This window comes from Leopardus geoffroyi, chromosome B2, assembly GCF_018350155.1.
Source record: "Leopardus geoffroyi isolate Oge1 chromosome B2, O.geoffroyi_Oge1_pat1.0, whole genome shotgun sequence".
Classification (NCBI taxonomy): Eukaryota; Metazoa; Chordata; class Mammalia; order Carnivora; family Felidae; genus Leopardus; species Leopardus geoffroyi.
This window is the reverse complement of record NC_059332.1, coordinates 2,072,504-2,099,753: the sequence shown is the minus strand read 5'-3', so window position 1 is coordinate 2,099,753 and position 27,250 is coordinate 2,072,504. Positions and strand designations below refer to the sequence as shown.

General features: G+C 43.6%; 3 protein-coding genes across 4 annotated transcripts in view; all 3 read left to right on the top strand.

Annotated features, from left to right (window-relative positions):
- ZKSCAN8 (zinc finger with KRAB and SCAN domains 8) overlaps positions 1–20,952 on the top strand; it is a 62,286-nt gene extending 41,334 nt beyond the window's left edge. Inside the window, exons 8-10 of one of the 2 annotated variants that reach the window (XR_006717772.1) lie at positions 211–1,287; positions 2,802–2,908; positions 20,707–20,952. The gene's annotated coding sequence lies outside the window, so the exon portion shown is untranslated. Of the gene's footprint in view, positions 1–210; positions 1,288–2,801; positions 2,916–6,493; positions 7,665–20,706 lie in introns of those variants that run through there. The other variant, XR_006717773.1, reaches the window with a different exon arrangement.
- Positions 269–20,952, top strand: LOC123609454 (zinc finger protein with KRAB and SCAN domains 8-like). Its single transcript, XM_045500525.1, has 3 exons — positions 269–1,287; positions 2,802–2,915; positions 20,707–20,952. Exon 1 carries the CDS (start codon positions 269–271, stop codon positions 1,076–1,078), a length of 810 nt encoding a protein of 269 aa, XP_045356481.1. The 3' UTR covers positions 1,079–1,287; positions 2,802–2,915; positions 20,707–20,952.
- The window catches only part of LOC123609406 (zinc finger protein 883-like), a 32,764-nt gene continuing 13,473 nt past the window's right edge, over positions 7,960–27,250 (top strand). Inside the window, exons 1-2 of the mRNA XM_045500432.1 lie at positions 7,960–8,308; positions 19,031–19,038. The gene's annotated coding sequence lies outside the window, so the exon portion shown is untranslated. The remainder of the gene's footprint in view (positions 8,309–19,030; positions 19,039–27,250) is intronic.

Below are 27,250 nucleotides of genomic sequence, written 5' to 3'. Positions count from 1 at the left end.
GATACCATCATAAAGGGTAATTTTTAAATAGACGTTTGAGTCAGGTGTTCGTTCTAATAGTTTTGTGATATGTTACTTTACAGACATTTGATTGGTGTGGCCTGGGTTTGTCAAGCATGTTTGAGGCTTCTAGTTAAGTCTGTGTCACATCCTATTGCTTTAGCAACAAGGAATAAGTTACATTGAAACCTCTATGTGTTATTGTTTCAGAAGTCCAGGCCAGAGGCACGAATAAGGTGTCTATTCTGAAGGGAAGAATTCTGTAAGGATGGACCCACACCAGCAGGTTGCCAGCTTACGGAATGGGAGTACATTACAGGTTTCTGGGCGCGAGAAAACCTCTCAGTATGTGAACCAGGTTCAAAGGCGGGAGGACAGGCCCACGGAAGGGAGACGGTATACCTGTAGTGAATGCGGGAAGAAGTTTGCCCAGAGCTCAGGCCTCGTTCGACATCGGAGAATCCACACTGGTGAGAAGCCCTACGAGTGTGGTCACTGCGGAAAAGCCTTCAGCGTGCGCTCCACTCTCACTGTGCATGAGAGAATCCACACTGGCGAGAAGCCCTATACCTGTAATGAGTGTAGGAAAGGCTTCAGCGTGAGGGCACACCTGATCATACATCAGAGAATCCACAATGGGGAGAAACCGTATGAATGTAATGAGTGTGGCAAAGCATTTAGTGTGAGCTCAGACCTTATCAAACATCAGAGAATCCACTCTGGTGAAAAGCCCTATGAGTGTGACGAGTGTGGGAAAGCCTTCAGCGTGAGCTCCGCCCTCATCAAACATCAGAGAATCCACACAGGAGAGAAGCCGTATGAGTGCAAGGAGTGTGGGAAGGCCTTCTATGTGAACTCCGCCCTAGTTAACCACCAGAGGATTCACTCTGGAGAAAAGCCGTACGCGTGTGGAGAATGCAGGAAAGCCTTCAGCCAGATCTCAACCCTAATTCATCACCAGAGAATCCACACTGGAGAGAAACCGTATGAGTGTGATGCGTGTGGGAAAGCTTTCCGTGGGAGTTCTAATCTTACTAAGCACCAGAAAATACACGCCAAAGGAAAGTGTCATCATTGATTTATGTGGCGAAGATATTCCAAAGGCCTTTTTTTTTTGTATCAGGAGTTAACACTAAGAGAAGGGCATGGAAGAAGTTGATGTTTTAATTGATGCTTGTCCTTTAGAATATTGAAGAAGTGAGAAGTTCGTGAAAAGTGCTCCAAAATGACTAGTTAAAGCTCTGAAATCACGTCGACTTCTGAGAATGCGCTTTCACAACTCACAAGGTAAGGCCCTTTAAATACGTGTCTACTGTAATGTAGTTTGTTTTGGTTTAGTAAGAGCAGATTTCAGTATTTCAAACATTTTTATTTTTCTCATGTGCAAACCTTCTGTTATTATTGTTGTTGTTGTATTATAGGTAAAACCTATTAAGTTCGAAATTGGAAGTAGTGTTGATTGGTGGGACGGGAACCACATATCCTCACTGTATCTGGAAATAGGAACTGGTTGGTCTTCCTTTCTTTGCCTTTGCCGTACCTCCAGGCTCTCAGGGGTGATTCGATGGGTTAGTAACCTCCTTGGCAGAGGGGACACTGCCTTTGTTTTAGGTAGAAATCTAATAGATACTTTGTCAGGGTCATTCTTGCTTAGTCAGCAAAACCCCAGGACTCTTGACTTCCTGAGCCAGGAAGTCCCTAAACTTGACTGAGCTTCCTGAAGCAAAACAAACAAAAACAAAAAGCCTCTCTAAAAGTGTCAGGTGCTCCGATCCCTTGGATTTGGTGTTTCTCAAGTGTGGTGAGGGATTTGCAGACTCAAGAGGTACGAGACTGGGCAAGCTTGGGAACTGTTGTTGAGTTGAGGATGGCATTGGTTTGAGGATGACTTTCAAGGGTCTGTTTGAGTGACTCCTTGAAGTTCGATGCCTCATATCAACCGGGAGAGCTCGGATTTGGGAAGTGGTACAAAGTTAATGAGTTCAGTCTGGAAAATGTCTTTGTCATATCTGGAAATCCCAGTAGAACTGTTCATCAGAATGTACCCTAACTTTCTAATCCCGTCCCCAGACCTACACCCAAAGGTGACACATGCATGTATGAAGCTCATGGAAGAGATCTGGACTTAAAAATTAATAGTGATTTCTGACCCCTGGGTGGCAGGCCAGGAAATTCTTGTGAACCCTGAAACGAAACCACACGAGGTTCAAGATGAACACCAAAGCCATAGAAATTGCAGATTGATTTGGTCTGCAGCAGGACTCTGTGTTGTAAAGAGATACATAGTTTCCATGATTTCTCATGAGCATCTGAGGCAAGACAGCCCACAGACACACTGGACTCCATGAAGCTTTGAGCTGACTTGTGCGGTCAGGCACTGAGGTCAGGGTTGCATGTGGAAACACACAGCGTGAAGTCTGGTATTGAAGGCGTGCTTCCCACTCTGCCCAGGTAAGTTTCAGTATGGACGTGGGGGCTGAAGGCAGAAAAGGTCCCGGTTTTGGAGCGCACACTGAGGAGACAGAACCTCACCGAGGCATGGGGCGTGCTGGAGAGAGTAAGGCACATACTTACAGGCAGGAATGAAGGGCCTCAACAAAACACCAGGAAATTGTCTACGACATTGGGTCGAGGTGTGAATTCCTTTGTCCTGCTTCTTTCTGCCTTTTGACAGTTGAGGAAGACTGGTTTCTCCTTGCTCTGTCCCAGAGAAAGTTCCCTGCCATGCCATTTGTGTTCTGTTCTCGTCAGTGTTTTTAGCATTGACTTCTTTGGCCCCAACTGTCTCGGTTTGTCCCTAGGATGGAGGTTTGCAGACAGACTCTTCTGGGTGGAGAATACTCTTCTGAGATCAGCACTGAAGTGATGCCATACCCCACCCCAAACCAGCGCAACTGAATCCTAAGCAGTAAGTGGTGCGTGTCTTGAAGACTTTGAAGGGGGCAGACACTCTGGAGAAACACATTTCTTCTACTGAAGAATGTAGTGGTAGGAGGGCAGGATCTGTGTAACATGGTTATTCCTTGTGAGCTCAAAGTACAGTGTGGATGGTCACCTGCTGTGGGTTGGGCCTTGTGCCAGGTACTAGGAATACAAAGGTAACTGGAAAAAGCACCCCAGTCTTCAGGGGCCTCCCAGTCTACTTGGGGAGAAAGGTGCAGACAGAAAACAGTAAATACAGCGAGAAAGCCACTGGGTTTGTACAGGCTACTTTGCACCGAAGGTGTAAGAACCACTCGTGGAACCATTGAAAAGGCCTCAGGAGGGTGAAATCTTAGAGGAAGAGTGAGTTCTTCGGCCCCAGGAAAAGGGACAAAGGAAGGGACTTCGGGAAAAGCATGTTTAAAAGTATGTGTCTGGGGGCACCTGGGTGGCTCAGTCGGTTAAGCGTCTGACTCCTGATACCGGCTCAGGTTGTGATCTTGTGGTCGTGAGTTCGAGCCCCGCATGTGACAGTGTGGAGCCTGCTTGAGATTCTCTCTCTCCCTCCCTCTCTCTCTCTCTGCCCCTCCCCTGCCCCCCACCGTCTCTCTCTCAAAATAAATAAACATTTTTTGCTTCATCGTAGTTAACGTACAGTGTTCTATTCGTTTCAGGTGTACAGTGTAGTGACTCGGCTGAGACTGATTTTTGTGTATGAGTGAGGGTCAGATTTCATTCTTTTCCCATATGCATATCCAGCTGATCCTGCATTACTTACAGGAAAGACTGTCTTTTCCCACTGCCGTACAAGGCTAATGTGTCATATATCAATTGTCCTATATGCATAGGTCTGTTTCTGGTTCCTCTGTTACGTTCCATTGGTTTATTCGTATTTCCTCGGGTCGGTACCACATTTTCCTAATGATTGTAACTTTACATTACATTTAGGTATTCTGTGGAGCAAATCGTCTTACCCGAGGCGTCCAGCTTGTTTGCCCCTCGTGGGGCAGAGCCACCCTCCCACACTGGACTCCCAGGCCCAGCCACCGTGTGCAGTCTCTGTGTTGCAGTCAAGGATGGCAGGGCTTGTAGGCATCCTCGTGCTGCAGGCCACACCTCCACCTGGAGGCCTGGTATTGGGGACCTTGCCCAAGCAGCTCTGCCAAGACTCTCTCACTGGGGTAGAGGAAACTTGAGCACACTTTTCCCCACTCTGACTCTGTATTCGGTACTTTTCCACTCCCGGCTCTCCCCCGCCCCCCTTCCTCCTGGCCCCCAGGAGTGCTCTCTTGGCAGTGAGACAGTCCCCACAGCCGTGCTGATTCTCCTGCCCCTTGCCTGACGCTGTCAGATGAGTAAGAATGGAACACTGCAGGCGCCAGCACTTTCTCGTGTTGAGCGTCTCGTTAATGCCGTAGCAGGGATCCAAGGCTTAGCTGTTACTTGTTGTTTTTTTTTTTTTTTTAATGTTTATTTGTTAATTTTGAGAGAGAGAGAACACAGGAGGGGCAGGGAGAGGGAGAGAGAGAAAGAATGCCAAGCAGGCTCCTCTCTCTCAGCACGGAACCCGATGCGGGGCTCGAACCTATGAACCGTGAGATCATGACCTGAGCCAAAACCAAGAGTTGGACGCTCAACCGGCTGAGCCACCCAGGTGCACCTCTGACTTTCATTTTGTCTGTGTTAACTGACCACCAACACCTGGCAGCTGGTGCATGAAATGGTATGAGAGTGTGCAAGTGGACTTACTTAGTGTCATTATGATCAACTAGACTTTTGTTATGTAACCAGCACCTCCCCCCACCCCCAGCTACCACCCCACATCTGTTGCTCACGGTACAGGACTTAGTCTTGCTTATGTTGTGTGTCAGCTGTGGCTCACTTGCAGATCTGCAACACGTTCTCTCCACTCCAGGACCCAGGCTTGAGGAGTAAAAGAAAAGCGGTGGTGGGAACACACAGTGGCTTCTACAGGGGAAGCATATATCATTTGCATTTACGTTTCATTAGCCAAGGCAGGTCAAATAGCCAAGCTTAACGATAGGGTGGGGGAATATAATCCTTACAAAGATGGCAATGAGGAACCAAAAAAAATTGATAAAATCTACCATCGAGAGGGCCAATGTTTATGGAATGCCTTCTATGTCGGGGCTTTTTCTGAGTGCCTTATGTGTGTATTTGTCAATAACAAACACTGGTATGAGATACATACCACTACCATTTTACAGCTGCAGAAGTTGAGGAACAGAGACATTAAATAACTTGGTCATTTGGCCAGGAAATGGTCAAGCCGGGGATTGAAACCAGGGTGTAAGGTGACAACCTGTTCTCTTAACTACTAAGCTGTGACGTGAAAGTTTCAGCATGAAGGTTGTTCTTATGCCGTCGTGGGCTTCAAGGAGCCAGTGTGTTATGCTGGTAAAAACTTTGAAGGTGAGATTCGAAAGCCCTTGGTTCCAACCTGTTTCTACCTCTAAGTAACCATATTAGGCTAGACTAACGCCACCTAGCTGAGCCTCAGTTTCTATATCCTTAAAAATAAAGGAGACATGTCAAATATTTTGACATCCCTTCCAGCTTTGAGATCTTTGTAATCTCTCCATTAGATAGTAAAATGCTTTGCTGATGTGATGGCCTCTTTAGTCTGCTCCTTTCTATGTGGTCACGTTCACAGGTGACTTGAAGAAGTGCTGCGTCTCCTCCCTAGTCCCTTCCTTCCGTTTTACTTCTATTTTATGTTAGTGAGAATACTACTAGTAGTAGTAACTTCCACTTATTGGGACCTTCTCCGTTCCAGGTACCTTTTCAAGCTCCTTCGGTAAATTATTTCATTTAAAAATATAGATGCTAGGGGCGCCTGGGTGGCTCAGTCCGTTAAGCGTCCGACTTCAGCTCAGGTCATGATCTCACAGCCCGTGAGTTCGAGCCCCGCGTCGGGCTCTGTGCTGACAGCTCAGATCCTGGAGCTTGTTTCAGATTCCGTGTCTCTGGCTCTCTCTGCCCCTCCCCTGCTCATGCTCTGTCTCTCTCTCTCTCAAAAATAAATAAAAACATTAAAAAAATTTTTAGGGGCGCCTGGGTGGCGCAGTCGGTTAAGCGTCCGACTTCAGCCAGGTCACGATCTCGCGGTCTGTGAGTTTGAGCCCCGCGTCCAGCTCTGGGCTGATGGCTCGGAGCCTGGAGCCTATTTCTGATTCTGTGTCTCCCTCTCTCTCTGCCCCTCCCCCGTTCATGCTCTGTCTCTCTCTGTCCCAAAAATAAATAAACGTTGAAAAAAAAAAATTTTTTTTAAATATATAGGCGCTATACTTAGAAGAAAGGCTGAAAAAAGTGCTCTTAAACATCCATATTTGAGCACTTTTAAAAAAGCACAGGAAAATAGCCCAAAGAAAGCAAAGGGAAAGAGCAGAAATTAATGAAAAACACGTGTACAGTCTTACTTAGGACTTTCGCATATGAAAAGCCCTCTTCTGGGTGACTTCTCTCCTAGGCTGCTCTCATTTGTTACATTTGACTCCTTTTCCCCGTCTAAGGAAAGGGTGCCTATTTCATGATCAACCTGTTCTTTCAGAGGGTGACTCCTGGCCTTAGACAAGGAGTCTCTCTCCCTGCAGAGTTTTGCAAAAGTCTAGCACAGAGGACTAAATGGGAACATTCCCCAGGGCCTCCACAAGTCCAGGGGCTTCTGAATAGTTCAGCCAAGTGAGGGAGGAGCCCCTGTGAGGAATCACAGCTTGCACTGCTTCAAGCCAAGGACAGTATCACTCTGATAAAGGGATAAGTCTCACTGATAAGCATCTGATAAGTATCCCTCTGGTAAAGACACTTGGGAGAACCTGCCCTGAAGTTCACTTCTGTCCGTGCCCTGGGAGTGGGAAATTCTCCCTTCACCTTGCGCACAATTTCAGCTTCAGCTGCGATAAAGGCAGCAGCTGCTCAGTCTAACGTGAGTGCTCCAGAAATGCCTCTCCCTGAGAAAACAAGCCCTGGAGCCCCAGCAGTCCTGACTGAGCCCCAGCAGACTTGAGGAAACCCTATGGGGATTCTCAGCCCGGAAGGACCTTCCGTGCAAACCCAGGTCCCGTGGTACTGCACAGCAGAGAAGCCACCTAAAGAAGAGTCCCACGAGAGTGAAGACTGTGGCAAAGCCTGCGGATACTGGGAGGGTCTTGTCAGGTGCCAGAGGACCCGTGAGGATATCTTCAGTGCTATAAATGTTCGTGTGAGCTCAGCTCTCATCAAACAGAAGCAAATTCATCTTGGACGCGAGTGCGTAGGTGGAGGTTCTTGCCAGAAAACCCATAAATGGAAAAATGTGGGAAGGCCTTCACTGAGATCAGCCTTCTCCACCAGTAAATACACGCTGGAGCAAAGCCCTATATGTGTGACTGCTCTGGGGACCTTTCAGCGTTAGCTCAGTTCTTACAGTGGATCAGAGATTCCTCTTTGAGTGTAAGTGAAAGGGGAAAGCCTTCAGTCAAAGTTCAGATCTTACCAAACATCAGTCTGTACTGGAGAGAAGTCTTCTGCCTGGGGCGGGTATGAACTTTCTTCAGACATCAAAGGATACACAACAAAAATAAACTTCAATTGTCAAATATATGGTAAAGGTATAGTACAGGACTTTTTCAACATCAAGCATCACAGTTAAGTAGGAAGAGCATGCAACTCTTGATCTCAGGGTCATGAGTTTGAGCCCCATATCGGGCCTAGAGATTACTAAATAAAAACTTTAAAAATCCCACTGCATACAATCATTTGAGCATTTTATGCAATTAAGACAAGTGTTTGTTAGAGACTTTGTCAGGTCACTTCATGGGGAAAGGTGAATTAAAACATCTGTGACAGATCTCTATGGCTACTTAACTTTCTTTGGCACAGTTAGCTTTCATTTTCTGTAGTAAAGGTAGAGAATGGGGGGAAAGTCTTTATTCACAACCTTTGATGATTGAAACATTATTACATTTATTTTTGGCTTGGAATTCATGACGCTAATTAAAATAGTTTTTCTAAGAATGATTTTGACATTAATTCCTGTGATGCATTTCTACCAGGCTTACTCCCTTTTATTTTTAGAGTGTTAGTATCTGGGAAATGCTGCAAGTATCTGTGGTTTGGTAAGTCGTTTCACAGAATTTCCTATGCGTTTGGGCAGAAACAGTAGATGAACACACATGGGTGGGCCATGTGAACTTGTGATTTGTAAACAACAGACCAAATTTACCTTGTTCACTTTGTGTGTCTAATATATGGAAGGAACAGTGACCCATACGGAGAAGGCTTGAGCATGTGCTCAGTGAAGGGTTCTGCTTGTGGGTTGGTAGCAAGTCAGCCTGAAGAGGGAGCTGTCACAGTTTGTCGTCGGATCTCCCGCCTTCCCAGGCCTGTCCACAAATGAGAGTGGTTATTATTCAGTGTGGATTCGGTGTGAACTCACTTCATGGAATCTCATAACCATTGGTCTGTGTGTGGCCTTTTGTTTTTATACATTTTATTTTATCTCTACCCCCCATCCCAGTCCCATTTCTCCCAGTTCCTTCCAGTCACCCGTAAATCGTTGTGTTCTATCTCATTCTATGCCCTTCTGCTCTTTGAAGCCAATGAATTATGAATAACAATTCACTAGGCAGGTCGAATCCTCTGCTGTGAGGTGGTTACCTAAGTCATTTGCTCTAATGACTAAGTGAAAGCCATTTAGGGTGTTCACCAGCTTTGCTCTCAACACCTTTGGGAGTGTTTTTCTGGGGAGCGTACACAGGAATGAAACTGCTGGCCCACAGGTTATGCACAGTATAAATTGCACTAGCACGTAATTGTTCTTTTTCCGTGTGAACTAACGGATCTATCTGGCATCTTAACCTGATGGTGATGTCACCTGTCCCACATGGGTTTTGGGAGCTGCAGACTTCCAAACAATGCAGGTACTTTCTCATCTGGTGGCGCCGTGGGGTGAGGCAGATCTCCAAGATAGAAATAAAGAAACCTCAACTTCAAAAATAATGCCTGACTCCTCAGGGTCTGGTGATGCGAACTGATACTGCTACTTAAAATGCAGTGTGATCCTAAAAGCTACATACCAGACCATGCTGTGTGTAAAGGGGAAACAAAATACTTTTCTAAGAACATCCCAGAAAGGGAGTGTAGCAGGTGCAAAGGTGCTGACATACTGGAGAAACAGCACGGCCGGTGAGACAGCAAGAAGAGAGGAGGACACAGGTGAAGGGGGATGGCCTATAGAAATGACCTTTGGGTTTTACCCTGAGTGAAACGGAAAGCTTATGGCTGGATTTCAAGCAAAGATGTGGCGTAATCGGTCTTAGGCTTTGAAAGGATTCCTCTAGCTGCCTTGTGAAGCATATAAAGGGACAGGAGTGGGAACTAAGAGAACAGTTAGGAACCAATGAGGTAATCTAGGCAGGAACCTACAGTGCCTTGGACACAGGTGCTCAGCAGAGGTGGTGAGAAGTGATGGATCCTGGTTACACATTGAAGACCAGGCCACAGGGATTTTGCTCATGGATAAGATCGAAAGAAGAGGCAAGAATGACCCAAGTGTTTTGGCGTGGAAGAACAGAGCGACCTTAACAGAGATGAGAGGATGCGGCTGGAACAGTTATTTTTGAACAAGTGAATGTGGGATATAAGTTAGCGCCTCCCAGAAGTTTTGCTGTTTGAGAAAACTGAGTCCCAGATGAAAGACTTTTCTTACAGGCACTTCCCTCTTCCTCCACCCAGCTGCTCCTGAAGACCGGGGACTTACGAAAGCAGTATTTCCTCAGCCACATTGTAGAAAGGACATAGACGTAAATTGCTGAGTGACATCCTGGAGTTGTCTGATTTAAATTTACAGAATGAGATAAACTGCCTGCCTCTGAGAGTTACAGCAGGTCAGTTCCAACCTCCGAGTCCATAGTTTCTTGGGAAATATTACCTGTGGTATATTCTTCTTTTTGAAGAGTAATCAAATTAGTGATATGTAAATGTTCTCTTAGGTTAGAATGTTAAAATAGGAGTTGGAATGGAAATCACTTAATAGCTATTCAGCCCGCAAGAACATGCACCCGGAATTCTGCTTGGGGTAATGGTGGACAGAGTCCTATGGACCAGTTCTCCCACTGAGAAGTGGGGACGCTGGGCAAAATGCTTTTTAAGAAAATCTATCCAAACACATTAAAGAGCTAATTTGAGAATAAAAGATTAGAGTGAAAGAGTATGTATATTTAAGGAGATGATCCTTTCTTTGGGCATCTTCTGATTCTGGAAAGGGTAACTGAGAGGGTGAGTCAAACTCTTGATAGGGTCACAGAAAAAAAAGTCACCAAAGTTAGATTCTGGCGACTGCCAACGTAGGAGGTAGTGCAGGTAAATGCCCTCACTCTGGTGTGTGGGACCCCAAAGACTGTCCTCTAAAAGTACACGAACCACACATAGGCTCTCACAGGGGCCACTGCTCTGCTTTGAATCCTAATCTCTACAATGGATTTAAGTGATTCCATAATGCCAGTGCCCACAGGTACGGGGAGGTCGTCTCTATAAGAATGTAATATTCTCTTAGGTCTGAAACTATTTCTACAAGCAATTTTGCAAAAACAAATTTTAAAAATTAGGAGCATGAGACGACAAATGACACAAATCCAAGAGAAGCAATTGGTAGTAGAAACACACCTGGGAGGGACACCTGGCTGGCTCCGTTGGTGAAGCCTCTGACTGTCGATCTTGGCTCCGGTCACAGTCTCCTGGTTCATGAGTTTGAGCCCCACATCAGGCTCTGTGCCTGCTCGGGATTCTCCTGTCTCTGCTCCACCCTAACCCTCTCAAAAATCAATTTTTAAAACGCTTAAAAATTTAAGTTAAAATGGATCAAAGATGTAAAGGTGAGAGCTAAAACTTTAAAACATTTAGAAGAAATCTGGTGTAAATATGACCTTGGGTTAAGGCAGTGATTTCTTCAGTAACACCAGAAACTCAAGAAACAAAATTAAAAAGAGAAATTGGACTTCATCAAATTATAAACCTTTTTTGCTTCAAAGAACACTATCAACAAAGTGAAAAGACCTCCCATGGAACAGAAGAAAATATTGGCAAGTCATATATCTGATAAGGGTCTAGTACCCAGGATACATAAAGAACTCTTACAACTCAGCAACAAAAAGACTGACAACCCAATTTTAAAATGGTCAAAGGCTTTGAATAGATATTTCTTCCAAGAAGATATGCAAATGGACAATAAGTCCATGAAAAGATGCACGTCATTCTACATTAGGAAAATTCAAATCAAAGCCATGAGATACCGCTTCACACCCAGTAAGGTAGCTATAATAAAGATAGGAACAGGTGTTCACAGGGATGGAGAGAAATTAGAACCCTCCTGCATTGCTGGTGAAAATATAAAATGGTGTAGCCACCTTGGAAAATCGTTTAGAAGTTCCTCAGAAAGTTAAACATAGAGTTACCATATAACCCAGCAATTCCCCTCCTAGTTATATATTTTTTAAAAATTTGAAAACATGTGTTCAAATAAAAACTGTACATATGGGGGCGCCTGGGTGGCTCAGTCCGTTAAGTGTCTGACTTCAGCTCAGGTCATGATTTCACAGTCTGTGAGTTCGAGCCCCGAGTCGGGCTCTGTGCTGACAGCTCAGAGCCTGGAGCCTGCTTCAGATTCTGTGTCTCCCTCTCTCTCTGCCCCTCCCCTGCTTATGCTCTGTCTCTCTCTGCCTCAAAAATAAATAAAAACATTAAAAAAAACCTGTACATATGGGAATGCAAGTTGGTGCAGCCACTCTGGAAAACAGTATGGAGGTTCCTCAAAAAACTAAAAATAGAACTACCCTATGACCCAGCCATTGCACTACTAGGTATTTACCCACGGGATATAGGTGTGCTGTTTCGAAGGAGCACATGCACCCCAATGTTTATAGCACCAGTATCAACAATAGTCAAAGTATGGAAAGAGCCCAAATGTCCATCGATGGATGAATGGATAAAAAAGATGTGGTATATATACACAATGGGGTATTACTCGGCAATCAAAAATAATGAAATCTTGCCATTTGCAACTACGTGGATGGAACTGGAGTGTATTATGCTAAGTGAAATTAGTCAGAGAAAGACAAAAATCGTATGACTTCACTCATATGAGGACTTTAAGAGACAAAACAGGGGCGCCTGGGTGGCGCAGTCGGTTAAGCGTCCGACTTCAGCCAGGTCACGATCTCGCGGTCCGTGGGTTCGAGCCCCGCGTCAGGCTCTGGGCTGATGGCTCAGAGCCTGGAGCCTGTTTCCGATTCTGTGTCTCCCTCTCTCTCTGCCCCTCCCCCGTTCATGCTCTGTCTCTCTCTGTCCCAAAAATAAATAAACGTTGAAAAAAAAAAAAATTTAAAAAAAAAAAAAAAAGAGACAAAACAGATGACCATAAGGGAAGGGAAACAAAAATAATATAAAAACAGGGAGGGGGACAAAACAGACGAGACTCATAAATATGGAGAACAAACTGAGGGTTACTGGAGGGGTTGTGGGAGGGGGGATGGGCTAAATGGGTAAGGGGCACTAAGGAATCTCCTGAAATCATTGTTGTACTATATGCTAACTAATTTGGATGTAAATTTAAAAAATAAATTTAAAAAAAAACTGTACATAAATGTTCACAGTAGAACTATTCATAATAACCAAAAAGTAGAAACAATCCATTTCTGTTGATTAATAAATGAATAAACAATTGTGCTATAATCATACAATGGTACATTATTCAACCATAAAAAGGAATGAAGTATTTATACATGCTGTAACATGGATGAACCTTGAAAACATTACACTAAATGAAGGAAGACAAAAAAAGGCCACATAGTGTATAATTCTATTTTACAAAATGTCCCAAATAGGAAAATGCACAGAGACAGAAAGTAGATTCATGGTTGCCAGGGATGAGAGGTATGGGAAGTGACTGGTAATGTAAACAGAGATGGAAACTTTAAAAATTAATGAAAAGGAAATAATACTAAAAAACACCATAACAAATGAAGAATGCTTTGAAGGACTCATCAATAGACTGGACAGTCATTAGACACTACTAATGGTGTGGATTTATTTTGGGGTGATGAAAATGTTCTAGAATTAGACAGTGATGATGGTACCTCAAATTTGTAAATATACTAAAAATCACTGAATATTACATTAAGAGGATGAATTTTATGTCCTGTGAATTATATCTCGATAAAACATATTAAAATCTATTCATTCCATGTAGGGGAAGGGAATACCCAGGCCTGGTCTTACCTTCCCATGCAGGGGAGGAGCAAGCCCCAGCCTGTTCTGTCCTTCCTGTCTCATGTAAGGAAGGAAAGGGAACAAAAACTGAGAAGCACTTGTGAATATCACAGTCCAAGCCACAGACTCCCTGAAAGACTGAAACCTAATCTCAGGACTCTAGGATGCTGCTCTCCCCTCACCCTATCGCCACATTAATAGGGATCCTATATAACAAGGGAAATAATTGGAACAATTGCGCAGCTTAGTTCTATTTAAGAAGTCCAGAGGGAAACCCAGAAGCAAAAGGTAAGGCAAAAACACAGATACCAGACCAAACTTTAGCTCTGATACCTACAGCTATAGCAAACAATAAATACCCAAATTCTACCTACAAACACATAAAATCCCGCACTATTTATCTAAAGACCTATTTACCTCAGTTCTTTTTACCTAATTTATTATGTCTGGTTTTCAAAAAACAACAACAAAAGAAGGCACACTAAAAGGTAAAAAAGCAGGGGCACCTGACTGGCTCAGTCGATAGTGCATGTGACTCTTGATCTCAGGGTCATGAGTTTGAGCCCTACGTTGTAGAGATTACTAAAAAAAAATAATAATAATCACAATTTAAAATTTAAAGTAAGGTAGCAGTAATCAAAACTAAGATTCAGCAGAGATGTTGGAATTACCAGACCAGGAATTTAAAAGAACTATGATTCATATGCTAAAGGCTCTGATGGGAAAAGTAAACAACATGCAAGAACAGACTGGTAATGTAAACAGATGGAAACTTTAAGAATTAATGAAAAGGAAATAATAATAATAAACACCCTAACAAATGAAGAATGCTTTGAAGGACTCATCAATAGACTGGAGGAGGCCAAAGAACCAGAGAGGTTGAAGAAATGTCACCGATAGAAACTTGCCAAACTGAAATGCAAGGAGAAAAGAATTAAAAGGAGGGAAAAGAATAAGAACTTTGAGGCAAAAGGCAAAGTATAATTCATATGCTAAGGGAGAGGAATGAAATCAGATAAAATGCTCAATTAAAGCCTCAGAAGGCAGAAAGAGTGGAAGAAGAAAAAAAAAAAGAGCCATGAATAGAAAACAGTAACAAAAATTATAGGTAATAACTGAACTATATCAATAATCACTTCATTTAAAAAATTTTTTTTAACATTTATTCATTTTTCAGAGACAGAGACAGAGTGTGAGTGAGGGAGGGGCAGAGAGAGAGGGAGACACAGAACTGGAAGCAGGCTCTAGGCTCTGAGCTGTCAGCACAGAGCCCAATGCGGGGCTCAAACTCACAAACTGTGAGATCAGGACCTGAACTGAAGTTGGACGCTTAACCAACTGAGCCACCCAGGGGCACCAATAATCACTTCATTTTTTTAAAGTTTTATTTATTTTTAAGTAATCTCTACACCCAATGTGGGGCTTGAACTCATGACTCTGAGATCAAGAGACACATGTTCCTCCAACTAAACCAGCTAGGTGCCCTTCAGTAATCACTTTAAACAGCAGTGGTCTGGGGCGCCTGGGTGGCGCAGTCGGTTAAGCGTCCGACTTCAGCCAGGTCACGATCTCGCGGTCCGGGAGTTCGAGCCCCGCGTCGGGCTCTGGGCTGATGGCTCAGAGCCTGGAGCCTGTTTCCGATTCTGTGTCTCCCTCTCTCTCTGCCCCTCCCCCGTTCATGCTCTGTCTCACTCTGTCCCAAAAATAAATAAACGTTGAAAAAAAAAAAATTTTTTTTTAAACAGCAGTGGTCTAAATATACCAATTGAAAGACAGAGGCTGGTTAAATAAAATTTAAATTAAAAAAAAAAAAAGGCAGGTGGGGGGAACCTCCTAGATCATTAAAAAAAAGAGAGAAAGACAGTGAATTAAAAACAAAGGAAAGAGGGGTGCCTGGGTGGCTCAGTCGGTCAAGCATCCGACTTTGGCTTAGGTCATGATCTCACGGTTCGTGAGTTCGAGACTCACGTAGGGCTCTGTGCTGACAGCCTGGGGCGTGCTTCGGATTCTGAGTCTCCCTCTCTCTCTGTCCTTCCCCGACTCATGCTCTCTCTCTCTCTCTCTCTCTCTCTCTCTCAATGTCAAAAATAAATAAACATTAAAAAATTTTTTTAATTAAAAAAAGAAATCAAGACCCAACTTTTAAGTTCTCTACGAGAACCACTCTTTAAATGTAAAGACACAGATTAAAGAGATGAAAAAAGATACACCATGCTAACACTCATCATACAAAAGGTGGAGGGCTGCCTGGGGGCTCAGTCAGTTAAGCGTCCAACTTTGGCTCAGGTCATGATCTTACAGCTGGTTTGTGGGTTTGAGCCCCATGTCTGGTTCTGTGCTGACAGCTCGGAGCCTGGAGCCTGCTTCAGATTCTGTGTCTCCCTCTCTCTCTGCCCCTCCCCTGCTCACACTCTGTCTCTCTCTGTCTCTCAAAAATAACAAAACAAAAACAAAAAAGGTAGAGTAGAGGTGCTTGGGTGGCTCAGTCAGTTAAGCATCCCACTCTTGATTTGGCTCAGGTCATGATCTCATGATTCGATTCGTGAGATTGAAACCCTGAGCCTGCTTGGGATTCTCTCTCTGCCCCTCCCCCGCTTGTGCTTTCTCTTTCTCTCTCTCAAAATAAAATAAACTTTAAAAAAAGAAAGAAAGCAAGAAAGCAAGCAAGCAAGAAAGAAAGAAAGAAAGAAAGTGTGAATGGAACTAAAGGGTATTATGCTAAGCGAAATTAGCCAGTCAGAGAAAGACAGATCTCATATGACTTCATGCATATGAGGAGTTTAAGATACAAAGCAGATGAACATAAGGGAAGGGAAGCAAAAATAATATAAAAACAGGGAGGGGGACAAAACGTAAGAGACTCTTAAATACAGAGAACAAACTGAGGGTTGCTGGAGGGGTTGTGGGAGGGGGGATGGGCTAAGTGGGCAAGGGGCATTAGGGAGGACACCTGTCGGGATGAGCACAGGGTGATACATAGGGGGTGAATCACTGGAATCTACTCCTGAAATCATTATAGCACTGTATGCTAACTAACTTAGATGTAAATTACAAAATAATAAAAAAATTTAAAAGGAAGTTGTAGTAACTATATTAATCTTAGACAAAGCCAGCTTTAGAGCAAGAAAATTTACTGGGGATAAAGAGGGACATTACATAATAACAAAGTAGTCAGTTTTCCATGAAGACATTACAATATTTTATGTATCTGCACCAAGCAATAGAGTGTCAAAATACATAAGGCAAAAACTGGTACAAATGCAAGGAGAAATAGATGAATCCACTCTTAGATTTGGAGGCCTTAACATCCCTTTTTCAGTAATGGAAAAATCCAGTAGGCACAAAACGAGTAAGGACATAGTCGGATTGAATAACAGTGTCATTCAGTTGGTTGTAGTTGATATCTGTAGAATACTTTATCCAACAACAGCAGAATACTCATTTCTCTCAAGCACCCATGGAACATTCACCAACATTGGCCACATTCTGATGGCCATAAAATACACCTTGACAAACTTAAAAGAATACAAATCATACTAAGTACGCTCTCAGACCACAACGGATTTAAAAGAAATCAGTAACAGAAAGATAAGTGGAAAATCCCAAAATATGTGGAAGTTAAACAACATGCTTCTAAATAAAACATGGGTCAAATAAGTCTCAAGAGAAATATAAAAATGTTTTGAACTAAATGAATACTTCTCAAAATTTGTGGGATGAAGCAGAAACATTGTTTAGAGGAAAATTTATACCATTGAATGTATATATTAGAATAGAAAAAATGTCTAAAATCAAAAATGTAAGCTTCCATTTTAGGAAATTAGAAGAAGAGCAAATTAAGTCCAAAATGAGCAGAAGAAAAAGAAATAAAAATTGGAGCAGATATCAGTGAAGCTGAAAACAGGAAATCAATAGAAAAAAATCAGTGAAACCAAAAGCTGTTTGTTTTTAATTTTTTTTAAGATCAATAAAACTGATAAACTTCTAGCCAAGTTAGCTAAGGAAAAGAGAGAAAGAAGACACAAATTTTCATATCACCGTGGATTCCATAGATATTAAAAAAAGGAATATCACGAACAACTCTATGCCCACAATTTTTTAACCTAGATGAATCATACCAATTTTTTGAAGGACACTACAATTCTCATTTCAATTACAATGTGTGGGTCTTTTTTTCCCACACCACCAAGCAGGTCTCAGATATCGGGTGGGTGTCATGCAATTCAACTTAATTCTGATACTATCTACCTGGAGATAGCATCAGATCTTCTGTGTTAAGGGCTCAGTCCTGCAAGACTGCCCCCTCTCCCCACCTAAGATGCCAATCACAAGTCCTAGGCTGTTACCTGAGCTTCAGACAACGAACTATAGATGGGAGGGACCAATGACCCCATCCTTTGGTTTGATTAATTTGCTAAAATGGCTCCAAAACTCAGGGAACCAGTTTACTTACTAGAATACTGGTTAATTATAAAAGGATAGAATTCAGGAACAGATGCACAGGGTAAGGGATTGAAGAATGGTGCACGACTGCCATACCCTCTCTGAGCATACCACTCTTCCCAAATCTGTGTTCACCAACCAGGAAGCTCTCCTAACCCCCTTCTTTTGGGTTTTTGTGGAAGCTTCATTACATAGACATGATTGATTAAATCATTGTCCATTGGTGATTGAACTCAATCTCCAGCCACCCCTTGCTGGGGGGGTGGGGGGTGGGGTGGTTTACTTACAGTTCCAACCTTCTAATCACATGGTTGGCCCTTCTGACAACCAAGCCCCCACCCTGAGGTGCTTCCTAAAATTCACCCTATTAACATAACAAAAGATCTCTTTGTCACTCTCAACACTGAATGGGGAGGAAGACCAAATATATGGTTTTTATTACAAGTCACAAAATCACAAACACAATTACCAAAACTCACACAAGGAGAAATGGACAATCTGAGTTGGCCTATATCTATTAAAGAAATTAAAACAATAATTAATCTTCCCAAAGTACCAGGTACAGATAGGTTCACTGGTGAGTTCTACTAAATATTTAAATAAAAATTATGTGAATGCTGTACTATATCATTTTTTTACATTTATTTATTTTAGAAAGAGAGCGAGCAGGGGAGGGACAGAGAGAGGGAGAGAGAGAATTCCAAGCAGGTTCTGCACTGTTAGCACAGAGCCCAATGCAAGGCTCAAACACATAAACCGTGAGATCATGACCTCAGCTGAAATCAAGAGTGGGACGCTTAACCAACTGAGCTATCCAGGCACCCCAATGCTGTACTATCTCTTAAAGATAATGAAAGCATAGAGGAATACTTCCTAATTCATTTTATGAGGCCAGTATTATCCCAATACCAAAACCAGACAAAGTTATTACAAGATGGGAAAACTGCAGACCAATATATATTTCATAGATAGATTGAAAAATCTTTACTAGAATATGAGTAAATTGATTCCAACAATGTATAGGAAGAACTGTATACTATATCCAAGTGAAATTTATTCTTGGTATGCAAATCTGGTTCACTATTTGAAAATCAGTTAATGTAATTATCTCATCAATAGGCTAAAGAAGAAATGTCATATATCAACAGATGCAGAAAAAGCATCTGACAAAATCTAACATATTCATTATAAAAACTCTCAGCAAACTAGGGATAGAGAGGGAACTTTCTCAACTTGTTAACATCTACAAAAACCTACAGCTAACATTATATTTAATGGTAAAAAAAAAAAAACAAATGCTTTCCTATTTAGATGAGGAAGAGGATAAAGATGTCCCTTCTCACCATTCCCACTTAACACCATACTGGAAGACTTATGTAACGCAACAAATGAGAAAAAGAAATGAAAGTAATGTAGTTTGGGAAGGAAGAAATAAAACTGGCTGTTTGCCATAACACGATTGTCTCTGTCGAATATCCTAAAGAATACAAAAATAAAAATAAAAACCCTTCCTGGACCTAATAAGTGATTATAGCAAGGTTGCAGGATTCAGCTTAATACAGAAAAGTCAATTGCTTTCTTATATAATAGCAATGAACAATAGGATTTTGAAATTCACATTTACCTTAGCACCAAAAAGACAAATACATAATTTGGTATAAATCTAACAAAATGTGTACAAGATCTCCATGAGGAAAACTATAAAACTCTGATGAAAGAAATCAAAGATCTAAATACAGTAGGAGATATTTCATGTACATGGATAGAAGACTCTGTTGTCATGATTGTCATTCCTCCCAATTAAATTATAGATACAATGTAATCCCAGTAAAATCCCAGTGAGTTCTTTTGTAGATACCAACAAATTGGTTTTTTTAATGTTTATTTATTTTGAGAGAGAGAGAGAGCGCGCAAGCATTAGCGGGGTAGGTGCAGAGAGAGAGGGAGAGAGAGAATCCCAAGCAGGCTCCACACTATCAGCACAAAGCCCAATGCCGGGCTACATCCCAGGACCATGAGATCATGACCTGAGCTGAAATGAAGGGTCGGACACTTAACCAACTAAGCCATCCAGGCGCCCCTCCAACAAATTGATTCTAAAGTCTATACAGAGAGGCCACAGACCCAGAATAGCTAACTCAGCATTGAAGGAGAACAGCAGAGGACTGACACTCCCTGACTTCAAGACCAGTTATAAATCTACAGAAATCAAGACACATGATATTGGCAAAAACAATACACAAATAGATGAACAGAGTGGAATGGAGAGCCCAGAAATAGACACATACTCCTGAGGTCCACACCAAGGAGGAACAGGAGGCTCTGAGTGTAGTGAAGGTGGAGGAAGAGAAGGACCCTTCCTGGGAGCAGAAGCCTGGATGGCTGGGGGAGGTGCACCTTCATCAGGCGGTCTTACACCAGCGCTTCAGGCTCTTCCGTTACCAGGAGACGCCTGGGCCCCGTGAGGCGCTGCGCCGGCTCCGCGAGCTGTGCCGCCAGGGGCTGAGCCCAGAAACACACACCAAGGAGCAGATCCTGAGGCTGCTGGAGCTAGAGCAGTTCCTGACCATCCTGCCCGCCGAGCTCCAGGCCTGGGTGCGAGGACAGCACCCGGAGAGCCGGGAGCAGGCGGTGACCGTGTTGGAGAGTTAGGAGACAGCACGCAACAGGTGGGGAAAGGTTAATCCATCGTTCCTTGATTAGACACCAAGGGTCTGCCAGCAAAGAGAGGGGGCCTGTGTAAGCGAGGGGATTTCCGGCCCTTGTTGCTGGGCTAAAGCGTTGTCCTTTTGTTTTCTCTTTGAAGCTCTACTGCTTATGTGTTTTGTGTGAATTGATTATGACACAGATCTCGTTATTCTGCTTCCTGTATCCATAGGAATTGTTTACAACATGTTATTTTTTAGTAATCTCTACAACCAGCGAGGAGTTTGAACTTCGAACCCGAGATCGCGGGCTCCACTGAGCAGCCACGCGCCCCCGTAGCAGATTTTTTTAAATCAGATTTTGAGGTTTTAGCTATTGCCCGATATCTGTGATGGTCTTGTAAACCCAGCTCTACCTGTATGTCCTTAGGTTCAAGCCCAGCTCTACAAACAAGGACGTGGGACCTGTGAGCCTTGCAGATCAGCTCCTGACCGTCCAGCCGAATTGTGATCCTTGGGAACACAGTCTTGTGCAAAAGAACAAAGCCTCAAAATGTGAATCCTGGTGGGGTTTTGAAGCACTGAGTAGATCGCATCCGCCTGGGAGCTGTATTTCTGGCAAGAAAAGTGGTGTCTGGGGGTAGAATAAATTTAACACCAAAAGGTTATTTACAAAGTGAGCATATCCAGAGCTGATTTAATTTTGAATTAAGATATTCAAAATTGTTGAATTTTGGTTTTGTATTTATTTTATTTTATTTTATTTTATTTTATTTTATTTTATGTTCTGCTTAAGATAGCACTTTTCAGTTCTATGAATCCAATCACCAAGGACTATTTAAAAATATAGATGCCCATCGGGCGCCTGGGTGGCTCACGGTTGAGCGTCTGACTTTGGATCAGGTCACGATCTCACTGTTAGTGGGTTCGAACCCCACATAAGGTTCTGTGCTGACAGCTCAGATCCTGGAGCCTGCTTAGGATTCTGTGTCTCCCTCTCTTCTCCTCCCCTTCTAGCTCTCCCTCAAAAATAAATGAACATTAAAAAAATAGATGCCCAAATCTACCATACATTTACTACAATAGATTCTAGTATTATATTTTTAAATTAATTATTAAAAGGGCTATTATTATAGAACAATAGTTTATATTTCAAAAATTGTAGTAGAGAAGGACATATAATGAAAATAAAAGTTCCATTCCAACATTCTCTAATATATACGTATTTCTAAAATCTTTCCATGCCTCTCAAGCCCCTGTCCCTCTTTTAGGTCAAGTGGGATTATTTTTGTTATTATTATTTTAATGTTTATTTATTTTTGAGGGACAGAGAAAGAGAGGGAGACAGAGCATGAGCAGAAGTGGGGCAGAGAGAGAGGGAGACACAGAATCCAAAGCAGGCTCCAGGCTCTGAGCTGTCAGCACAGAGTTCTGTGGGCCTCGAACCCATTGACCATGAGATCATGACCTGAGCGAAAGTCGGACATTTAACCCACTGAGCCACCCAGGCCCCCCAGGTCAAATGGTATTATCCTGTATGGACTGTATTTTCTTATTTTCTATATTCTTGATGTTCTGGCATTTAGGACCTTGATCCTGGTGCCCCTGGGAGAGCTAGCTGATTCCTAGAGACAGTGGAGAACTCCCTGCAAGTACCCTTTTCATATTTGAACCAGAAAATCCAGAGTCGGCTCCCCAGCCGGCTCCTTTATCAAGCTCCTTTATCAGACTCTCGCACACCAGTCCCCTATTTCTCCTGCTGTAAATCCCCCCCGGGGCAAGGTGGTGGATAACTGCAGAACATCCCTGTAGAATCATTCAAACTATGTGATTCTGAGCTCATTCAGCAACCTATCCTACCTTGCCTATTCCTTCTCTGGAAAACTCCAGTAAAGCTCTAGTCCACACTCTCCCCTCTCCTGCCTCCTGCCTTCCTACGTGGCCTGCACGAGGTGCCACACCTGCTGTTCCTAGGGATCTGTGGAGATCGAAACTTCTTCATGATAGTCCTTCCCATGCCTCCTTGATTAAGACAAATCCATTTTAGTTTATTTTATTTTTTTAATATGCTCACCAACTTTTTAAAAAGTTTATTTGTCTTTTTTGAAAGAGAGAGCATAGGCAGGGTAGGGGCAGAGAGAGAGGGAGACAGAGGATCCAAAGCAGGCTCTGTGCTGACAGCAGAGAGCCTGATGTGGGGCTCAAACTCACAAAACCGTGAGATCATGACCTGAGCCGAAGTCCAACGTTCAACTGGCCGAGCCGCCCAGGTGCCCCTAAATAATACTACTCTTATCAATAGAACTACTTTATTCATTTAATAAGTCTTTAGTTTTGTGTTGCATACGTATAATTAATTTACTAGTCTTCTGCTGATATACATCTAAGCTGTTTGTAGTATTTTTATTACGCACAGTGCATCAGTGGGTGTCTTTATATAAAAGTCTGACACTTGTGTGCAATTCCTGGCAGAAAAACTTCCCGTAAGTGCAGGCGCCAATGACAGGCACTGAATCGCCATGGTAGATCCATCACAGGGCAGCGAGGCTGCGGTGGTTGCCTGCAGAGTGAGTGCAGGGAGCACGCAGGGTGATGCAGAAAGACAAATGAGGATTTGGACATTTTACTTTTATGCCTTTTGTACTGTTGAAGTTTTTCCCAGGCGTATCTATTCCTTCATCATAAAAACAAAAGGCACAGGCTTTGGATTCCTGTAGACCTGTGTTCCAGGCCAGACTTTACCACTCACCTGCCATGTGATCCTGGGCCACTTACTTAATTTTTAGGTTTCAGTTCCTAAATCTATTACCCAATTCATGGTGTTGCCGTGAGCATCACTGAAAACTGGCTGATGGACTGGCATTTCAGCTGTCTATTTCCGTTACCAAACCGCCCCCAAAACGTAGTGGCTGAAAGGAACGACCATGAATTGTCCCCCACACTTCTGAGGGTGTCTTCTGTTGCACGTGACACCAGTTTGTGTTATCCAGGGCCCTCCTGGGCTGTGCTGCCCAAAATACCTTGCTCCCTTGTCTCCTGCCTTATCGGGAGGCAGACAACTAGGCCTCTAGAGACACTGTGATGTCTGGGCCTCAGGTTCTCACGGGCTCTCCCGCCATCTCTCCAGAGGGTGACTGACCTTCTTACAGGGCAGCTCAGGATCTCAAGGACGCGGACGCACGGTGGTAAAGTCTTCGTCCCTGAGCTGACACAGCGTTACTTGCACCACATTCTGTTGAATAAAGTGGGTCACGGGCCAGCCCACATCCTGTGTGGGACGACTGTACCAGGGGTAAATACTGGAGGGTGTGTTTGGTGGGCACTTTTGGAAGATTCTTGGGGAATTTTCATTTCGTTCCGCCATTTTGAGTTTAGATCTGGGCCAGGGCCCTGAGGGCCTTTATTTATTTATCTTCATTCTCTGTGACTCATAGGTGCAGTGAGTGTCAAAAACCATTAGGATGATGGCTCTCGATGATCTATCCTAATCTTTCATCAAAACCCTTTATATGGGACATGGGACATTTAGATCATTGGCTTGCTCTTCCAGCAGAAGGCTGAACCAGGACTGTGAGTGGTGAATTTGCTCCAAAGCCAAGTTCCGCGGAAAGGAGTACATTGGATGTTTTCTAGGATGCAAGATGTGGAGAAACCTCAATGTGAGGGCAAATCAGGACAGCAAAAGGTCGACCCCATAAGAGTAAAACAACACAAATGTAAGGAGTGTGGGAAGGCCTTTGCTCAGAGCTCAGGGGTGGTTTGCCCCTGGAGAATCCATACTCAGGAAAAACCCTATCAACGTAACCAGTGTGGGAATGCTGTCAGTTATAAATCAGCCCTTCTTTCACACCAGGAAGTTCATAATAAAATAAAACGATATCGGTATAATGAATGGGGGAAGGCCTTCGGTCAAGACACAGGCCTGGTTCGTCATCGGAGAATCCATACTGGGAAGAGACCCTCTGGGCGTAAAGAGTGCAGTAAATCACTTAGGCAAAGCTCACACCTTATGGGACATCTGAGGGTCCACGCCAGAGAAGCCCTTCAGATGTCATGGATGTGGGAGGGCCTTCAGTCAGGGGTCGGGACTCACGGAGCATCAGAGAAGCCACACAGGAGAGAGACCCTAGCTGTGTAAGGAATGGGGGAGAGCTTCCCGAGGGGGCACCAGCCCTACTCCACACCTGAGGATCCACAATGGGGAGAAGCCCCATCAGTGTGAGGAGTGTGGACGAGCCTTCATTCAGAGGTCAAGCCTTGTTCATCATCAGGGGATCCACAGAGGGCAGAAGTCTGCGTTTGTGTCCTAACTGTAAGAAAGCCTTTAATCATGCATCAGGCCTTACTGAACCACTCTAGAAAGCTATGCTGAATACAGACCCTATCGCTGTGTGGGAAGTTCGGGACATCAGGATGTGGTGCGTCCATTCCGTTGTTATTCTAGGCCGTGAGACAGTCTGATGTCACACATCCAGTTGAAAGATCTGGCGGCATCAGGGGAACAGACTGCTCGCATCCTGCCTGACTCTGCAGGGAATGCTGCCCTGCCTCCTGCTCCTGCAGTCTCCTCCCTTGTGGTCCGTCTGCCCTTCTGCTTCCTGAAGTCACTGTCATCCCATACCCCATCCCGACGACCCAGAGACTCGCGTGTTGTGGGCAGAGGACCACAAAGATGTCATGTGTGTTCCCTGCAGAGAACTTAGCAGGCTGCGTGGGGATGTGATGCTGTTTTTAAAGTTACATAAATGAGGGGTGAACTAGGGAGAAGTTTTCAAATGACTGCTCAGTGAGGTAATTTGCCCTTTTGTTCATCTCCCCTTCACCCTGTTGGTGCCAGGGGTGGGGGGCCACCTGCCCTCACGTTCTGAGGAGGGACAAACAGGTGACACCTGGTGCCGGACGGAGGTACACTCTCAGCATGACATCCAGGGCCACAGGGGAGCACGAGGAACAAACTGGGACTTGGGGATGCAGGCTTTGCAGTAACAAGAGGACGAGGTGGCCCAGATTTCTTGGGAGGATGTGACTGGCGTGTTTGAATAATGTGCACAGGTGAGGAGGTGAAACCTGGTAGGTTGAGGCTGAGGTGGAGGGCAGCTAGTCTAACGTCGAACCAGCCGGGTGGGGAGCATTTCCTGCTGGGTGGGAGGCAGATCCGGCCAGAGCAGGAGAGCCCACTTAGGCCTAAGGGTCCCTGTGAGGCTCAAACACATCACAGCAGCTCATGAAATTTTACGCCTTGCCGTGCACTTTGTCAGCTTAGGGGAAAGGCAGTTTTTAGGAAGGAGTTACAATGTATATTTGCATCCTCAACTCCGCACTTCATTCATACGTCCTCTTTTTTCCTTTTTAAATCTCGGTGATACACATTTCTCTTCCAGTTTATCTCTGGGGGAAAAGTCCCAGAATCACCTTTGGCCATCCAGCACTCCAGGTGGATGTGCTCACATATTGTAGTGGGACTGAAGGGACATCAGGTGCCAGGGCCTCTAATCCTTCTCCGGCATCCTCCTGACTTTTCTTTTTTTTTTTAAGTTTATTTTGAGTGAAAGAGAGAGTGGGGGAGGGGCCGAGAGACAGAGAGAATCCCAAGCAGGCTCCGGGCTGTCAGCACAGAGACCAATGGGGGGCTCGAACTCACCAACCGTGAGATCATGACCTGAGTTGAAACCAGAGTCAGAGGCTTAACCAACTGAGCAAGCCAGGTGGACCTCCCCCTTCTGACTTTCTTATGCTAAAAAATGGTAGATGTTTCAAGCTGAGGTCACTGTCTACTGTAATCATCTGGACGCTGATGTTCTCATTATGCATTAGTTTATTTTTTCAGCCTTGAAATAAACAGTCTGAGAAGCATTGGTGTCGTCTTCTACTTTGAATGAAATATACTTTTCACTACCAGGACTTAAGAAATTAGAAAGTTTATGGGGCACCTGGGTGGCTCAGTCGGTTAAGCATCTGACTTCAGCTCAGGACATGATCTCACAGTTCCTGGGTTTGTGCCCCGTGTCGGGCTCTGGGCTGACAGCTTGGAGCCTGGAGCCTGCTTCAGATTCTGTGTCTCCCTCTCTCTCTGCCCCTCCCCTGTTCGCTCTCTGTCTCTCTCACAAATAAATAAACATTAAAAAAGATTTAAAAAAAGAAATTAGAAAGCTTATAGAGAGTATATATAAATTGGGTATTTCACTATATTAATATTTGTATGGGGATGGTATGAATAAATGCCAAGAAAACGTTGGACGTGCTAATTGTTCATACTTACTGCCATCAAAGTACTTCTATTGTTTTGCTCTGTTTCAAGGTCTAGATAGGAAATACTTGAGAGGTTGAAGTCTACAGGCCAGCGGGAACAGTCAATAAATATTTTAAAAATAAGAGAGAAGTGGAGACATTAAATCTCCCTGAAGTTAGACACCTCGAAATTGAAAATCTAGGCTTTCACACAATTCCTGTACATTTGAGGAATTTTCAGCCGATTCAATGAGTTCTCCCATGAAATGTGCTGATGCACTGAGCTTTCTGGCAGTAGGAATTATGCCAGAGATGAAAAATGGTAGCCAAAGGTTCAGGTACATTTGGCAGACATTTTTGTAGCCCTTTCATTGTTTTTAAGAATTGAATTAGCTGCCAACTTTAAAATGTTAGAGATTTTATGTAAAAGCCTGGATTTCCATCTTATTTTGAAAAATTAAGACCTGGCATCATTGGGCCAGATCTCTCTTGATATGCTTTCTAGTTCATTGGCATCATCACCCTCTAGCTCATGATGCATCTGGGCCCTGGAGACAAGAATTTGCTTATCTGGAGAATGACAACTTAAGAAGAGGTTTATGTTTAATGGCAGAGAAAATAGAAACAATGTGAAGTTTGATCTTTTTGATTGGTTGTTTGCAAAAAAAAAAAAAAGGGGGGGTGACCAGAAGTTGAGGAAATTTTAAAACTAGGATTATTTATTTATTTTAAATTTATTTATTGAG

Excerpts from the sequence above, each read along its gene's own strand:
- LOC123609454 (XM_045500525.1), top strand. The coding sequence starts at position 269 with ATGGACCCACACCAGCAGGTTGCCAGCTTACGGAATGGGAGTACATTA.